The sequence below is a fragment of the Arvicola amphibius genome, chromosome 1, assembly GCF_903992535.2.
Source record: "Arvicola amphibius chromosome 1, mArvAmp1.2, whole genome shotgun sequence".
NCBI lineage: Eukaryota > Metazoa > Chordata > Mammalia > Rodentia > Cricetidae > Arvicola > Arvicola amphibius.
The window spans coordinates 120407606-120424831 of NC_052047.1; the positions used below are offsets into that span (position 1 = coordinate 120407606).

Genomic DNA, 17226 nt, shown 5'->3' on the forward strand with positions numbered 1-17226 from the left:
TAATAGCTCTTTCAGAGCTGGGATTTATAAAGAATTATGGTATACAGGAAACGATCTGCAACCCCGCCCCCCCCAAGCTGGGCCCACCTTCCTTGATCAGAGTGCCAAGCCACTTGTGCACTTCTGCCACCTAGCGCATAGCATCTGAATTACAGGCATAGGGTGTGGAAAAAGCAAGTTACTTCTCAGTGACTCCTAAGTTCAAAAGAAAGATGGATTTCAGAAGTTGTCATACCTGGTCACATGTGTGATAGGGCTCTCACAATGAACTTTTTCATCCTAAGACATAGGTGATCACTTATTTTTTTCTTTTTGAATGAGTATTCTAGTTCTAGATGCTGTCCGCCCTTATATGGACACACTTATGCTGTGCACCATCAATAGCGTCCAGGACACACACACACACACACACACACACACACACACAAAACTGGTCCCCCAAACAATAGAGAACCCCTTAGAGATGTGGAGGATGATGGGATTGTGACATACCTGAGCCCTGGCTCACGTCAGTCTGCAGGAGCTGCTTGGCTCGGATGATGTCCACATTCAGCCTCCCAGCACTTGGTAGGTAGTTTAGAGACAGAAGCAGCTCCCCCAGCTCCACTTCGTTCTGCAGGAAAGAGAATCATCAGATGGTCGCTTTGTCAGTCTTCCTCCTTTGTGCCCCCTGTGCCATGGCTGCGGGTGGGTCAGTTGACAGTGGGTGCTTCTTTCTTGAACTTTTTCTTTTGCATGCGTGCGTGTGCATGCGTGCACATGGGGGGGGGCAACACCTTTCTGTGCACGTGTGTGAGTTTGCATGGAAGCAAAAGGAAAGACAGATGTGGGTGTCATCCTCATGAAAGCATCCACCTCCTTTGAGACAGGATCTTATTGGTCTGGAGCTCGTCAATTAGACTAGACCGGCTGGCCAGTGAGCCCCAGGATCCTCCTGTCTCTGCCTCCCCAGTGTTGAGATTACAGGCACGTGCTACTATACCCAAAATTTTTATGGGGGTTGAACTTGGATCATCAAGAATACAAGCGCTTCATTGACTAAGCCATGTTTGACTTCTTAGTTTCTGCATCCAATTATTTTCCTGTCTATCTCAAAAAGTGTTTCCTGCTCTTAGGACATTTAACAGCAAAAACAACAACCACTGTCACAACAACAGAAGTGATGGCCAAGGACGTGTTAAGTCCTTTCAGTGGAACAGCCAGTTTAGTCTTCATGATGAGTCCCAGAGGCAACAGCATTTACTTTGTTTAGCAGGTAGTGAAAATGAGACTTAGCCAAAGTCACACGGCTGGGAAGATGTAGTTTAGACAAGACAAATGATGTAAGGCTTTTTACACAGCCGTGAGCTACCTGAGAAAGATACCATTCTTAACCTGTAGCTAACAGAGCCCACCCCTTACCACAACCATGCTCAGCATATTGCCTCTCCTACCAAAGAGCACACCCTCCCTCTATGTCAGGGCTATCTCTGGGCTATGAAAAGTCTACACCAGTACCCAGGATGGATGACTCCATGCTGCCTAGAAAACAGGAGCCCTTGTTTTCATGCCGCTATTTGAAAAAATTGTAAAAAAAACAATGTCAGCCACTTCAGAGTAACAAGTCATTCCCCACGTACCCACTGCCCAATTGTAATAATTATAAACTTTTACCAAATGGTGCTTTGTCTATACTTCCCTCTATTAATACAAAATTAGCTAAATGTTTTAAATTAAATCCCAAGTAGGATACAATTTTTCCTGTTTATCCCCCAAAAAGCATTGCTAGGTGATCAGGGCATTAAAATAAGTATTCTTAGTACTGTCAGCTTCCAGGCATATTAGAAGTCAAAAACGTCCAAGGAATCTCAATCTATACCATATCTCAGATTCAGGGATTACCTCGTAATCAATCTAGATGTTGACATCTTCATTCGACCCCATATGTGATTCTGGAGTAACTTCTAGACATACACCTTTTTATTAGTAATATTTCAGAATGTGTCTCTAAATGTGTCTCATCCATCCCCCCAACCATCCAGCTACCTACTTATGCACGCATGCAGGCATGCATGCATCCTTCCACTCACCTACTTACTCATGCATACATACATGCATGTCTACATCCATCCACGTCCTCTACCACTTTCAGCAAACTGATGGCAAGTGGCAATTCTAAAACAATGTTCATCACAAAAATATTTCTATATGGCCTGGACATGGTGGTGTATGCCTTTAATCGCAGCAGAGGCAGGCAGATCTCGATGAGTTTGAGGCCAACCAAGTTGGTCTACATAGGAAGTTCCAGGCCAGCCAGGGCTACACATTGAAACCATGTCTCAAACACAAAACAACAAAACCGGATTCCTAGCCAGATCAAGTTAACCTATAAACAAGAGACTACCTCACACTTAACTTACAGATTTCAAACTTGTAGTCCATGGGTGTATTTTGTTTGGCTCATATCATATTCAAACAGACAGTTACTAATCATTATGTACTTTTAAAGAGCAAACTAGTTCACATTAAAAAAAAAATAGGATTCCTTGCTTTGCTTGAAAAACAGGAAGGTCTGCTGGTGCTGGGCCCAAGTGCCCACTTGGCAGCTGATGAAGGTTCTTTGTGTGGACAGACTTTATCCTGGGCCCGTCTGGGCACTTACTGTGGGAAGCCAGTTTTTACCCAAGGGCCTGCTCACTTCACTTACCCAGAGCCCCTCCCGTACTTTTTCATTATATTTTATTTGATTTATGTAGTAGTTTGGGGGGTACCCTTACCCACTGAGCACTCTTGCTGGCCCCAAACCCTTGCTGCCAATATCTGAGTTCTCACTGTCTCAGGTTCCTCCTCTACCACCATCCCAGTCGCCTGGCCTGTCTTCAGCAAGGCTGATTTAGACAGAGTCCCTCTTCCCTCGGAGGCACCCTCAGTAATAGTTTAGCTAAGGACTGAGCCCAAGCTCTGCCCCTCTACAAAATCTCCTTGCTGTGCTCCTGATGCCATCAGGATGATCCTGACCAAGCCTGATTGAGTGCTTTTTTTTTCTTTTGGTTTTTTGAGACAAGGTTTCTCTGTAGCTTTGTTTGGAGGCTGTCCTGGAACTCGCTTGTAGACCAGGCTGGCCTCGAACTCACAGAGATCCACCTGCCTCTGCCTCCTGAGTGCTGGGATTAAGGGCGTGTGCCACCACCAGCCTGATTGAGTGCTTTAAAGTACCGTTTGGGGGCTGGAAAAATGGTTGTCGGTAAAGCATCCACTGCACCAGCATGTGGATATGTGTTTAGTTGCCCAGCACCCACATGAAGTCTGGGTGTGGTGGTACACAGTCACTCCAGTGCTAGGGGCTGGGGGAGCGCAGAGACAGGAGGCTCCCTGGAGCTCCCTGGCAGACAGGTCACCCTAGCCAAACTCATAAGTTCTAGGTTCAGAGAGAGGTCCTGTCTAAAAAATAAGGTAGAAAGTGAATGGAAAAAATATTTGATATATACCCAAAAAACATGTACATCTTCACAGGAACATACACACATGCATGTACATAAAACATGTACACACACACCCACACAAATATGTACACATACAAACATGTATATCCACAAACATACACATACTCCTCACAATGTACACATCCACACCAACATGTACACACCCACAAATATATACACACAAACATGTACATACCCATATACACAAATATGTACAAATACAAACATGTATACCTACAAACATGTACACATCTATATAAACATGTACACAGCCACAAACATACAAACATGCATATAGCACATACATACATGTGTATCCATCAACGTGTATACACATATATACATACTTACAAAAACATGTACACAATGCACACACAAATATATGCAGAGACATGCATACAACATAAACATGTACACACCCATATACACACAAATATGTGCACATACAACATGCGAACCCACAAACATGTGTATACCTACACAAGTATGTAAATACACACAAACACACAAATATATACACATATAAACATTCACACCACACACACAAATACATACACATACACACATGCTTTTCCATAAACATACACACAAGCATATACACACCTACAAACAAACACATACCCACACAAACATGTACACTCACAAATATGTACACACACACACACACACAGAATCTCTGATGGAACTGGAGATGTAGTTTAGTGATAGAGTATTTGCCTAGCAAATATAAAGGTTTGACCTCAGGACTGAAAAAAAAATTGTCATTGGGTATTTTTTCCTTAACACCCCCCACTACCAGTTTGGTGAGCCCTGCCCTTGTCGGGTTGTGTCCCCTGGTTACCTTTGCCCTGCCAGGTTTCTCTCGCCCTGGCCTGGAGGGTCAGATTATCACGACAGGAAGTCTGAACTGGGTACCCTGGGTCATAGTTGCTGGTGGCCTCCTTCTGGTCCTTAGGGACCTAGAGGGTGCATTATCCTTAGCATCTGACCCCACAGGTGCATCAGTCTTCCTGTCAGTAAGGCTGAGGTTCCACAGGAGCCAGGCCAGGGGAAGCCATCTAGGTCCTTATAAATTTTCCTCTTCCCAGGTTTAAAACCCCAAGCAATACCTCCCTCATTCCTTCTAAAACCTACAAGCTTCTCAGCTCGCGATGCCTTCTATATGGACCGGGGGTGGTGCTGGGAGGGATTAATAGCTCAGTCAGTCAAACATGAAAGAATAAGATCGGTGTGTTTAAAGAACAAAATGAAGGCTGGGGTGTGGCATAGCCGGATTCTAGAGACATCTATGTGAGCCATGGCAAGCTGCTTGGTAGCTGTGCCCATGGGAGCCTGCTCAGCCTTGGCCGTTCTCATAGGAAGTGGGAGGGGATAAGAGGCCACTGCCTGCATCCTCAGTACCCAGGAACCTCTCAAGACGAGACTACCTTCAAGAGGCCTTCAGGAGACCACCTTCAAGAGGCCTGCTGATTCTCTCATCTGGGCCACCAACTGGACCTTCCGAAGGCAGCTTCCTGGACTCATCTCCTTTCTAGTTGTTTCTTGCCTTAAATAAAGCAAAGCTCTTTTATCCTCTTGCTTGTGTAGGCTTTAGGCTTACTGTTCCCTCTTCTTCCCAGGTTCACCCCCACACCAATACCACAGCATCCACTCCTATCCTTCCGGGGAAGTATGCGCATCGATCCGGCTGCTCCTCTGCTTGCTCATCACAGGAGAGATCAGTGTGCTGCGGGGGGGGGGGGGGGGGCAGTTAGCGAGAACTAAAGAGCAGGCCAACTGAACAGCAGGCTTGATGATTCATTTAACAAGCTTCATTCAATAGTGCCTGGATCCTCAGCCCAGGGGGTGTCATGGTCGTGACCACCGCAGCAAACTATCAGCAAGACAGTGGCACAGGCCAGGCCCTGACCCACATGTGGCTGTTATTCCGTCCTTCCAACAACTCCAGAGGCCCCCGCATTTTAAATGAAAGAATCCATTCGAACCATGCAGTTCAGGTTAGGGATGACAGGCAGGGTGCAAACTCAGTTCTTGGCTTTAATCTCGCATGATCTTCTTGACAGTTAAGGGGCAATAACAGACATTCATCAAGCCAAACATAGTCTACTGGGGGATAATAGGTGAAAAACATGTCACAGCACCAGGGAATGCATGTCTACCTACAAGGCTACCGTCAAGATGAATAAATGGATCTACAGAGCCCAAAACATGACCGGTGAGACTGCTCAGAAGCCACAAGGCAGAAGGACAGAACTAACTTCTACAAGTTGTCCTCTGATCTCCATACATGTTCTTTAGCACACCCACACACATATGAACACCTTAGCACACACATACAAACACATGTGCACACATACACAAAAGCAGGAAATAATAATTTCTGAAGCGATGGCCTGAAATTGGAACCCTGGCTATTGCTGATGCAAATGTAAAACCCTCAACTGTCTGAGTCTCAAGAGTCTCCACACTGGAGCCAGGTGATGGCGTGGTGGGTAAAGTGCTTGCTAAGCAAGCATGAGGGCAGTTTGGATCCCAGCACCCATATAAAAGGCAGCAGATAGCACTGTTTGTCACCCTAATGCTGGAGAGGCAGAGGCAGGTGGGTCCCAGGAGCTTGCTGCTTAGCTGGCCCAGTCAATTGGTGAGCCTAAGGTTCAAGGAGAGACTTTGTCTCAAAACATCAGGAGGCAAGTGACTGAGGGACACCCTCGACACTGATGTCTGGACTTCATATGCATGTACATACACACCACACGAGTACACACACGATACATATATAACACACACACTGTGTGATGTGGGATTCCCCTCTGTATGCTGTGAATACCACTGGTTAACAAAGAAGATGCTTTAGGCCTATCCCAGCACAGAATAGGGCAAGGCGAGAATTCCAAGCAGATAGAGGGGGAAAGAAGGCAGAGTCAGAGAGAAGCCATGTAGCTGCAGAAGACAGATGCCGGAAACCAGACGGAACCTAACCTGTAGGCCACAACCACATGGTAATGCACAGATTAATAGAGATGGGTTGATTTAAGATATAAGAGCTAGCTAGAAATATGAATAAGATAATAGGCCAAGCAGTGTTATAATAACACAGTTTCTGTGTGGTTATTTTGGGTCTGGGTGGCCGGGAAACAAATGAGTGGTCTCTACCAACAATTGTGTACATAAACATAGTAGTTTGACATACACATTGTAACACAGCCACCATGGGATCCAACAATTAGGCTACAGATATCCACACAAAACTTGTCCATGAGCCAGGCTTTAGGTGGGGGAATTTCAGCATCTGAGAGACAGAGGCAGGAGGCTCATGAGTTTAAGACCAACCTGGGCTGCACGGTGAGAGAGACCCTGTCTCAAAACAACAGCAGCAACAGCAAACTAAAACCAGGAGAGAAGAGAACCCAACACATCTGTCCCAGATGTTCATGTGGTGCTGCTCAAAGCAGTCCCAAGCCCAGAGTCCATCAGTAAATGCAGAAGTGCCATGGTGTATGTATACAATCAAATGTTCTTCAGTCCTAAGCAAGAATGAGGGCTGGTATGACGGTTCGGTGGGCAAAGGCACTTGCCATGAAAGCCCGAGGACTTGAGTTCCATCCCTGAAACCCATGATGGGAGGGAAGAACCAACTTTTGAAAGTGGTCCTCTAGCCTCCAAATATGTGTTGTGATACATGTGTGCATGCACAAACACAGGTGCATGTGCACACACATGAACACATACAAACACACACACACTCTAAATTTAAAAAACATAAACAAATGAATGAAGCACTGACACATACTACACAGATGAACCTGGAAAACATGTTTGACAAAAAAGACCATGTGCTGTATGATTCCATGAACATACAGAACATCCAAACTGTGGTGGTTAACCTTTGACGGTCCACTTGAGGGAGTTTAAAGTTGCCTACGAGATATAGTCCTGGGTGTATCTGTGGGGATGTCTACCTGAGTAGGGGAGACCCACCCTGAATATGGGGTGCACCATTCCATGGGCTGGGGTCCCACACTGAATAAACAGAAAAAGGATGCAGCAAGCTAAAGACCAAAATTCATTGTGTTCCTCCCTGAATACAGATGCAATGTGCCAGTTGCCTTTCCCCAGCCATCATGCCTTTCCTCCATGACTGTCTGAGAGTCAAGCGATGAACCTAACAACCTTTCCTTCCTTAAGCAGCCCTTTGCAGGCCTCTGGGCACAGAGAGCACAGGGATGCTTTCCAGGCTCTGAAAGAGCAGGAATGCAGGGCGACCTCGTCAGGAATACAAAGCCGTGTCTGAGTGATGGAATGTTCTTGAATTAGGTAGAAATTATGGTTCTACTCGACTGAGGGTTTAACCAATGCCAGTAACTGTAGACTTTAAAATGGCCACATTTATATGATGTGATCTTAACCTTCATTTAAACGGGCATCATAAGGCCTGTGGCACACTAGAGAGCTTGAAGTTTGATCCACACTCACTCCGCAGGATGTGGCCACCAAAGCTTCCTGGAGAAGGATGAACTGGGGACAGGTCTAAAAATGGAGGTAGGATTTTGTTTAGCTTAACCTGTTGTAGAAAAACATTTCAGGGAGCATAGATAGATAGAACCCGGGAGTCCTTCACTTGAGTTCCATTGCTCTTTCGTGCTCAGGTCTTGAATTCTTGAGATTCATAACACAAAGTTCTAAATAACTTGTTACTAATAATAAAGTAGCAGAGACAGTTAGTAGCTTAGATTTTAAAAAATAAATGAAGACCTTCCTTTATAAATAACCTCACCCCAGGCGATTTTAAGTTGTTATTGTTGGGTTGGTCAGCGGGAAAGATAAGGATGTCTTCCCACACAGGCAGAACAGGTGTGTGCTGTGGACCCCTGCAGAAGCAGGTGGGACCCATCTCTATTTCAAACAAGAAAGATGTATATTTTAGGGGCAAGAGTATGATACTTCACAAAATAACTCTAAAGGAAGTGTTGAGATATTAGAAAGTTGGGGCCCGGGGGAGATGGATAGATGGTTTGCTGCCCAGGCATAAGAACTTGAGTCCAAATCCCCAGCATTCATGTAATAAAAAGATGGGCATGGCCATATACCTGCCTGTGACTCCGGAGCTATGTGTAGGGTTAGCGGGGAGAGAAAGGAGAGCTGGGACTTGGTGGCCGCCAGCCTAGCTCCAGGTTTGGTGAGATACCCTGTCTCAAGGGAATGAGGCCAATGGTGTAGGTGTGTCTTTTATCTATCTGATGATTTCATTGGTTAATTAATAAAGAAACTGCTTAGCCTGATAGGTCAGAACATAGGTGGGTGGAGTAGACAGAACAGGATGCTGGGAGTGAGGCAGATGCCTCAAGCAGTCACCATGACTCTCCTCTCTGAGATGAATGCAGGCTAGAATCTTCCCTGTAAGCCACCCCTTGTGGTTCTACACAGATTATTAGAAATGGGCTAATCGAGATGTGAGAATTAGCTAATAAGAGGCTGAAACTAATGGGCCAAGCAGTGTTTAAATGAATACTATTTGTGTTGTTATTTTGGGGCATAAGCTAGCCAGGCGGCCAGGAGCTGGGCGGGATGAGAAGCAGGCCTGCCCGCAGCCCCTCATGTTACAGGCCAAGAGCGATGAAGCAGGATACCTTGCTCCATGTGCATGTGTCTACACAGACACACGCCTATACATACTCCACACACGCTCACACATGCAGAGAAAAAGACACAGGCAGACACAGACAGACATACATGCACATACACAATGAACAAAGGAAAACTTTTAAGGCCATGGCTGGTGTAGGGGTCCTGCAGTTTCCAGGGAATCTCAAATGTCACCTTCTCTTCTAAGCTTCCCATCGAATTAAAGTCAGCTGGTCCCTCTATCGCGCAGGCTTGTTTTATAGCCTGTGTGGCACTCCGTCCTTACCAGATGTCTTCGTGTTCCCCACAAAGGCCAGCACAATGCCACCTGTTCACTCCTATATAGAACAGAAGTGTCCAATCTTTTGAAACAATGCCATTTCCAAATGAGTCAGGCCACATTCATAGCTACCCTGGGACACACACGGCATGCTGACAAGGGTAGTCTCTAACTTACAATGATTCAACTTGGGATTTCTTTCTTCCACGTTTTCTTTGAATTGAGCATTTTGACCATTGCCTGAGCTGGGGCTATGTGTGGTTTCTCTCTTGCAATGTTGTGTGAGCAGTGAGTACAGCCTCCACCAGCCACAAAAGGACACAGGTGTGCTGCGCTACTAAACTGTGACGTTTGGAGGGTTAGGTGGCATTTCTGTCATTCTAACTAAATGCCTGAGACAATCAACTTACGCAGAGAAAAGGTTTATGGGGGTTTTGACCCACCACAGGCCGACCCTTTGCTCTGGGCCTGTGGTGAGGCGGCATAGCAGAGTGTCAGTTCACAGTGGAACAAAACCACTTACATCCCTGCTGATAGACCAGAAATGTATTGGGGAATTGTCGTGTGTTGTTTAAACTCACTGAGAAGCTAGCTCTGGAAGCAGGCACCTTGTTCCCTCTGTTTCATATCCAATCATGTTGGTCTCAAGTGTCCTCCAAAGATCCCCATCTTAGGGCACCCTGTCCCCTAAATCTTTAAGATGGAGGAAAGAGAACAGCAACCAGTAAGGGGGCTGAAAACACTGTGCCTTTGAGAGCAGTGTAATGCAAACCATCCCCAACAGAGGTCACTATTCATCCCAGAGCACAAAAATGTCTGCGGTGGGAAAGGGAGCCAGAAGGCAGGACGACAGAGGGGTTGTGTTGGAAGCCCAGGTGAGCCCTGATGGTGTGTCCCTGTTTGTTCTCTCAGACCTCCGTCAGATGACCTAAGCACCCGGCTTGCTATTGACCTACAGCCTCTGTTACCTGCTACTTGCTGCTCTTACGCTTTCGATGTGCTTAATAAACACACTCATTTGAAACCCCAAGCACAGCTACCATAGATCTGCCATAGGTCCTTCTCTGGACCACACAGAACAGCTGGAATGCAAAAAAGAGGAGGAGAAAAGGTCCAGGATCTCTTTGATGGCAGATCTCCAGTGGCCTAAAGACATCCCACTATGTCCCATCTTAAAGGCCCTAACACCTCCCAACAGCACCCCACTGAGGATCGCACCTTCACCACAGCGGGAGTCAATGACCTTGCAGGCTGCAGCAGGCAGGTGAAATAGGTTTTCAGCTTCCAATATTTCTAATTCCCGGTGGATCTGTGGGAATGTGACTGCATTGTAAGCTAAGCAGTACTCATGACACCAGACACCACTCCAATCTGGGGGATCCTGAGAACAAGCTACACAGGCCCCCCAGATGGAGGTGGGACCACTGTCACATCTCAGTCCCAGAGAGGGCATGACGCTGTTGCCGCCTGTTCTTCCAGCCTTAGGATCTGGAAGCTGAGATGGAAGATGAACTGAGTGAGGGAATCAATTCTCTCTTTCCCCTTGTAGGGGAGATGTCACAAATCAACAAGCCTCATTTCCTTTTTTATAAAAGCTTGATGTGCTTAATCGAGTAGTGCCACGTGGGGTGGGCTAGGGAGACCCAAAATAGACTGTCTGTAAATTACTCAAGCAAATCCAGAGCCCCCTCTGCCAGCTCCCTGGCAGCCCTGCTTGTGAAAACGCTGTACCTCTCCACCCAGGCCGAAAAGAAAAAAAGAAAAAAGAAAACGCAAATCCTCTCCTGCAGCCTTTGAATACAGTCAAGCTCTAATCAATAAAAAGAAAATCAAAGAAAAGCATCTGGGACAAAGGACATTTTCCAGGGAAACAAGAAGCGGGCTCTCTCCTCACAGGCTGTCTTTGAAGTGCTTCTAAATGCTCCTTCTGCTCACGCTCACCTCGCTAGGGCTTCGCAAGTGTGCACACACTTTTAATGGGGCACGAACACAGCTGCTCTGCAGGCCCCCTCAGCTTTAATTCTGACCGCCCCGGAGAAATCTTTGTTTCCTAATTTACTGTAAAAAGCAATCTTTCTAAAGAAAAGGTTTCTAAAAAAGCAAAATCCATTTTACATAAAAATACATTATTGTAATTATAAGATACATTTTTTTTTTGTTTTTTTGTTTTTCGAGACAGGGTTTCTCTGTGGCTTCGGAGCCTATCCTGGAACTAGCTCTGTAGACCAGGCTGGTCTCGAACTCACAGAGATCTGCCTGCCTCTGCCTCCCGAGTGCTGGGATTAAAGGTGTGCGCCACCATCGCCCAGCCCCTATAATATACATTTTTAACAATACCAACATTTTACACACTTCATCAATGTGCCCTTTACTTCTCCCACCTCTGTCAATACACCTGCATGTATTTATACAGTCACCCTAGGAACACAAGCCGATTCTGAAATTTTCTTGTAGTAAACTTTAAACACATATTTTCCATGTAATGACCTAGCTGTACATCAGCCTTAATCTAACAGTGTAGTCTGATGATACCTAGGTTGTGTGTGGTATGTGTATGTGTTCATTCACATGGGTATACAGTGTGCCTGCATGCCCGTGCCCGTGCCCACGCCCATGCTCTTGCATGTGTGTGTGTGTGTGTGTATGTGTGTGTGCGTGCATGTGTGTAGGCCAGAGGGTGACATAGGGAGTCTTCTTCCGTCCTTCTTCACATTATTCATTGAGAGATGATCTCTCAATAAAACCCACAGCTCACAGGTACAGCTAATTTTGCTAGCTGGCTTGCCCTGGGGATCCACTGTCTCGAGTCTGTGCAATGTGATTACAGGTGCACTGCCGTGCCCAGTGGGCATTTACATGGGTCATGCTTGTGCAGTAATAAATTTTCCCAGGCCCCCGGCCCCATCCAGTTATTTGTAATGACCTCAATGGAATAGTTAGGATTTATTTTTTAATGATTATATCCCCATAAAAACCTGAGGTAGGATAGTTGGCTCAAGAAACAGTAAGGTAGTTTTTGACATTCAATATGAACTGGAGGACTGACTGCCGAAAGGGGTAAGCTAACTTTCTGGCCACCAGCGTACAAGATGTGAATCTATGTGTCTGGGAGAGACTAGAGAAGGGTGTTAATGCTTTAACAAATGGTTGCAAGATCATGGCGACGTCTAACATATGACTGTCACATTTCTCCAATTGACTATTGTCATGACTCGGATCTGAAACACCCCCTACAGGCTTGTGAGTCTGAATACTGGTCCAGCTCTCAGGGCTGTTTGGAAAGACTATGGAAGCTTTGGGACAAGGGGATTAGCTGGTGGAAGCAGTTCACTGGGGTAGGCCTTGAGGGTTTTATCTGCTTCTGGTGCCAGGGTAAGGAGTGATGTGACCAGTCCGGAGCATTGGCCACCACGGACCAAGATGTTCCAGCCACCACACTGTCCCTGCCGTGATAGTCTACACATCTGACTGTGAGGTAGAAGACACCTTCTAAGTTTCGTGTTTTGTCACAGTGACAAGGAAATTAGTGGATAGAACTATCTAGTCAGGCGTCCGTTTAATGTGTGCTGGTCCCTTCTATCACACATGTCTGGGGGATATGGTCCAACTTTCAGCGGGTACCCAAAAGCACAGGTAACAGTGAAGCCAATACCTGCCACAATTTCTCTATACATGTTTACCTCAGGAAAGCTAAACTTAGAAGTTAGGCACAGTAAGAAACCAACACTAATAATATTAGAAGAATTAGAATGAAACATTATAATAAGTTGTTTAAAACTTATTATTTCTAGAATTTTCCATTTATTGATTTAGACCGTGTTTGACCCTGGTAAGTGAAACTACAGAAAGCAAACTCATGCACGGAAGAGGAATCCCGTCTTTCCTCTGTTCAGAACCACTGGCTTCTGACTTTCCATCTAAGCCAACGTCTTCTCCATGCCCACATTGGGGTGATGGTGCAATGGGCTGGATTTTTCTGCCACTCTCAAGCTTGTATCATTCTTTTTTTTAAATATTTATTTATTTTATTATGTATATAATTTCTGTTCTGCCTTGTATGCCTGTAGTTCAGAAGAGGACACCAGACCTCATTACAGATGGTTGTGAGCCACCATGTGGTTGCTGGGAATTGAACTCAGGACCTTGGAAGAGCAGGCAATGCTCTTAAACCACTGAGCCATCTCTCCAGCCCCTCATCATTCTCGCCAGTGAGGTATTAGTAACTTTATACCTGGCCAAAGCAATTTCAGAGGTTTATTCCAGCTTACAGTTCCAAGGGACACAGTATTCAGCAGGAAGGCAAGGCAGCTGATGGTCACATTGTAACACTAGGAAATGGGATAACGCTGGGGCGGGGCTCCAGCTGGGGAAATGGGATGGAGCTCAGTACAGAAGGAGAAGGGTGCGACCCAGTCACATTGAAGTGCTTGATAAAGACTCACGGAATCACATTATTTTATATTTACCTAAAATGACACACAATGCGTGTTAGTATGTATGTATGTACAAATATATACATTAAGGCACACATATGACATATCACATATATCTTATATAAATATGTTTAAAGCATATATTATATGTGTGTAAGTATATTTGAATCTCTCTCTCTCTCTCTCTCTCTCTCTCTCTCTCTCTATATATATATATATATATATATATATATATATATATATATATTTATGGAGGTTAAGACAAAGTTCCCCATAAGAACCACAGTTTAACAAAATCCCTAGTATGACACAAACAGGGCACAGCCTTTCAAAGGGTTGCTCATGGTAATCCAAGTGACCCCCCCCCAAAAAAATAGAGATTTTCCATGTAGCCTTTGGTTGTTTCTCAGGGGTTGAAGGTCACCCCTACTGCTGAAGACACCACACACTTAGGACATAGGGCTCCGATGACTGGAGCTTGATAAGACCTGAAAGGCTTTTCCTGAAGCCTAGCTTCCAAGGTTCCAGAAAACACTCCCCAAGCTGCCAAGGGGGGAGGCAATTAAACAGTCCTACACGCTGCAGCATCTGTGAACCTCCACAAGTACTAGCGAGGCAAGATATGAATAAAGGCGCAGAGAGTGGCACTCCCATGTCAGTGGGCACCAATAGCTGTCTAGCTGGACCCAATGCCCACTCAACAGGAGGGAAATCATCCCAGGTACTAGAAACCTAGCCAGATTCCTGGGGCTAGTGAGGAAACGGGCCATAGAAGAGAGTCTGTTCTTGAAATTTTGCTAGACCAACATAATTCCTTATTGTGTTCTAAATCTTAGACACACCTACAGAAAATACAGGTATAGTCTGCCTCTAGGCAGACAGTGTAGGTATCCGTCTGCTGGCAGATGGAGCCCTTCATAGAAAACCACAACTGGATGCAAGGCAGAGACGAACACACCATGGGAGCCCACACCAGGGGTTGCATCTACACCACAGCTCCTGCATCTGAGCAAGGCGAGGTGGGAAGACTGTAGGAGACATAATATCAGGAAGTCTGCTGTGAGACAGTCTCTCCTTGAAACGGCAGCATAAACAGGACCTGAACAATCACAATATCAGTGGGCACGTTAATGTGGGAGGGGAGTAATTTCGTCCCACCCTAGACAAAGGACTATTGACTGCTGAGAGAAGGAGAAATAGCCTCTCCCAGGGATGAGGCCCCTTAATGGTTGTCCAATTCGGAGCTATCAGCCTGGAAATCATACACACACCACCAACAAAAATGGACTCAGCACGTCGTGTGTGTGTGTGTGTGTGCGTGCGCGCGCGCGCGCGCGCACACCCATGTGAATGTGTACATGCATGCACATACACTTATCTGTTTACATGCATGTAAGCAATATAACCAAAGAAAAAGAGACTATTGACTTGAGAGGGGTGCATGGGAGCCATTTGAGGGAGGACATCTGAGGGGGGTGGGGCTGGATGGAGGGAAGACGGAAGTGAGGGCCTACTTGCAGTCATATGTTTCTTCCAGCAAGGTCTCTCCTCCTAGAAGTTCCACAACTTTCCTAAGCAGCACCACTAGCTGAGGACCCATATTTTCCCCAGTAAGCATACTGGGGACATTGCATACTCAACACATAGCGGATAAGTAACTGCTCAAGGAATTCAGTTTGGATTTTCCTGACTGCTGACGAGAGTATTTGTTCAGGGTTATCAGCTGTTTATACACCGATGTCTGTGAAAATCCTGCCCGATTCATTTTGCTCATTTTTTTTCATTTTAGGCGTTATTCTTTTCTTACTAACGAAAAGACTTTCAATATTGCAGATATTAATCATTCAACAGTTACATGTTGCTGGGGTTATGTTCCCTCCCAAACATATTTGCCATATTCAATTTCAACTCCAAAGCGTGTTAGAAAGACCTTATTTTTAAACAGTTGTAACAGGTAGATAGTCAAGACAAAGCTACTCTGGAGAAGACGGACCCTGACCCAATATGACTGATGTCTCTATAAAGGAGAAACAGATTTGAACACAGAGACAACACACACAGATGACGGTAGGCGCCTGGAAGACCAAGGATGGACAGAAAGCCATGGGAAATTAAGAGAAGCTTGGGGCACATGGCTCAAGCAGTACCTTCCAGAATTATGGGAACAGCTAGCTTCTCTTGTTTGAGCCACCAGAGTGTGGTTCTTAGTTATGCCAGTGCTGGCAAACCAACGTGTTTGCACAAACCTATTCCAGCTCACCCTTGGTGTCCATTATCCGAGCTTCGGGTAGGTAACCACCAATCTGACACGGTAAATGGACTCATCTTCTCCCTTTATGGATTGTAATTATTTTATCCATTTAAAAAGATGCTTAGCTATGACTAAACTGTGAAGATATTCTTTATTTCCTTCTAAGATGGACATCCAAATGTAAGATCTTGACTATGTGGGCTTCTTTTGGAGAACGATACAAACAAGGTAAGGATCCATTTTCTCTTTCTTTTTCCTCCTCCTTCTCCTCCTCCTCCTCCTCCTCCTCCTCCTCCTCCTCTTCCTCCTCCTCCTCCCTCCCTCCCTCTCTCTCTCTCTCTCTCTCTCTCTCTCTCTCTCTCTCTCTCTCTCTCTCTCTCTCTCGATAAGTTTTCATATAATCCAGGCTGGCCTCAAACTCAACATGTAGCTAGGGATGGCCTTGAACCTCTTATCTCCCTTCTTGCCTCTACCATACGAGTACCAGAAATACAGATATGCTCCTTCACATCCAGTTACGCAGTGCCGGGGTCAGAACCCAAGGTTTCACCCACGCTAGGCCACACTTTACCGATGTAGCCACAACTCCGAGCCTTCTATATTTATTTCTGCTCCTCAGGGTTGTGAGCTCATTCAGAGCAGTGCCTCCACTTCTCAGTGATTCCGGCATACAGCAGAGCCGCAGTAAATGTTGCCCAGTACAATAAATGCTTACTTATATCTTTGTGTGTGTCACCCAGTCTTCCGAGAAAGCTTGGAGAGCAGGTCTGTATTCTGGTGTCTGAGAGTTTCTGTCTTAGACCGCATGCCTGTCTAGAGACAGCCAACCCCCTTCATATCCACTTCATCACAAGAGAGTAAGTTTCATTCTGCACCAACCAGGAAGCCAGTGCGTGTCTTATTGCAAGCACTCCACCCCTACCTGTAACTAGGCTAGGCATACCGCCTGGTCCCTGTCTACCCAGTGATCTCAGTGAAGAACCAATAGGGGCAGCTCTGTTAGACTGTGCATAGCTGTACCAAACACTGGATATACCCAACTGAAGGAAAGGAAGATTTATTTCAGCTCACGGTTTCAGAGGTTTCTGCTCACATCATGGCAGATAGGAAGCTGAGTGAAACAGTGCAGGAACGGGAAGATAGGGCCCTTTAGGACACGCCCTAGTGATGCCTCCCCTT

At 45.7% G+C, this 17226-nt stretch overlaps 1 protein-coding gene across 1 annotated transcript in view; it reads right to left on the minus strand.

The window, feature by feature from the left end:
* The window catches only part of Syt17 (synaptotagmin 17), a 68378-nt gene that overhangs the window by 27130 nt on the left and 24022 nt on the right, over positions 1 to 17226 (minus strand). Inside the window, exon 6 of the mRNA XM_038342980.1 lies at positions 493 to 613. Coding sequence (XP_038198908.1) covers positions 493 to 613 — 121 coding nt within the window. The remainder of the gene's footprint in view (positions 1 to 492; positions 614 to 17226) is intronic.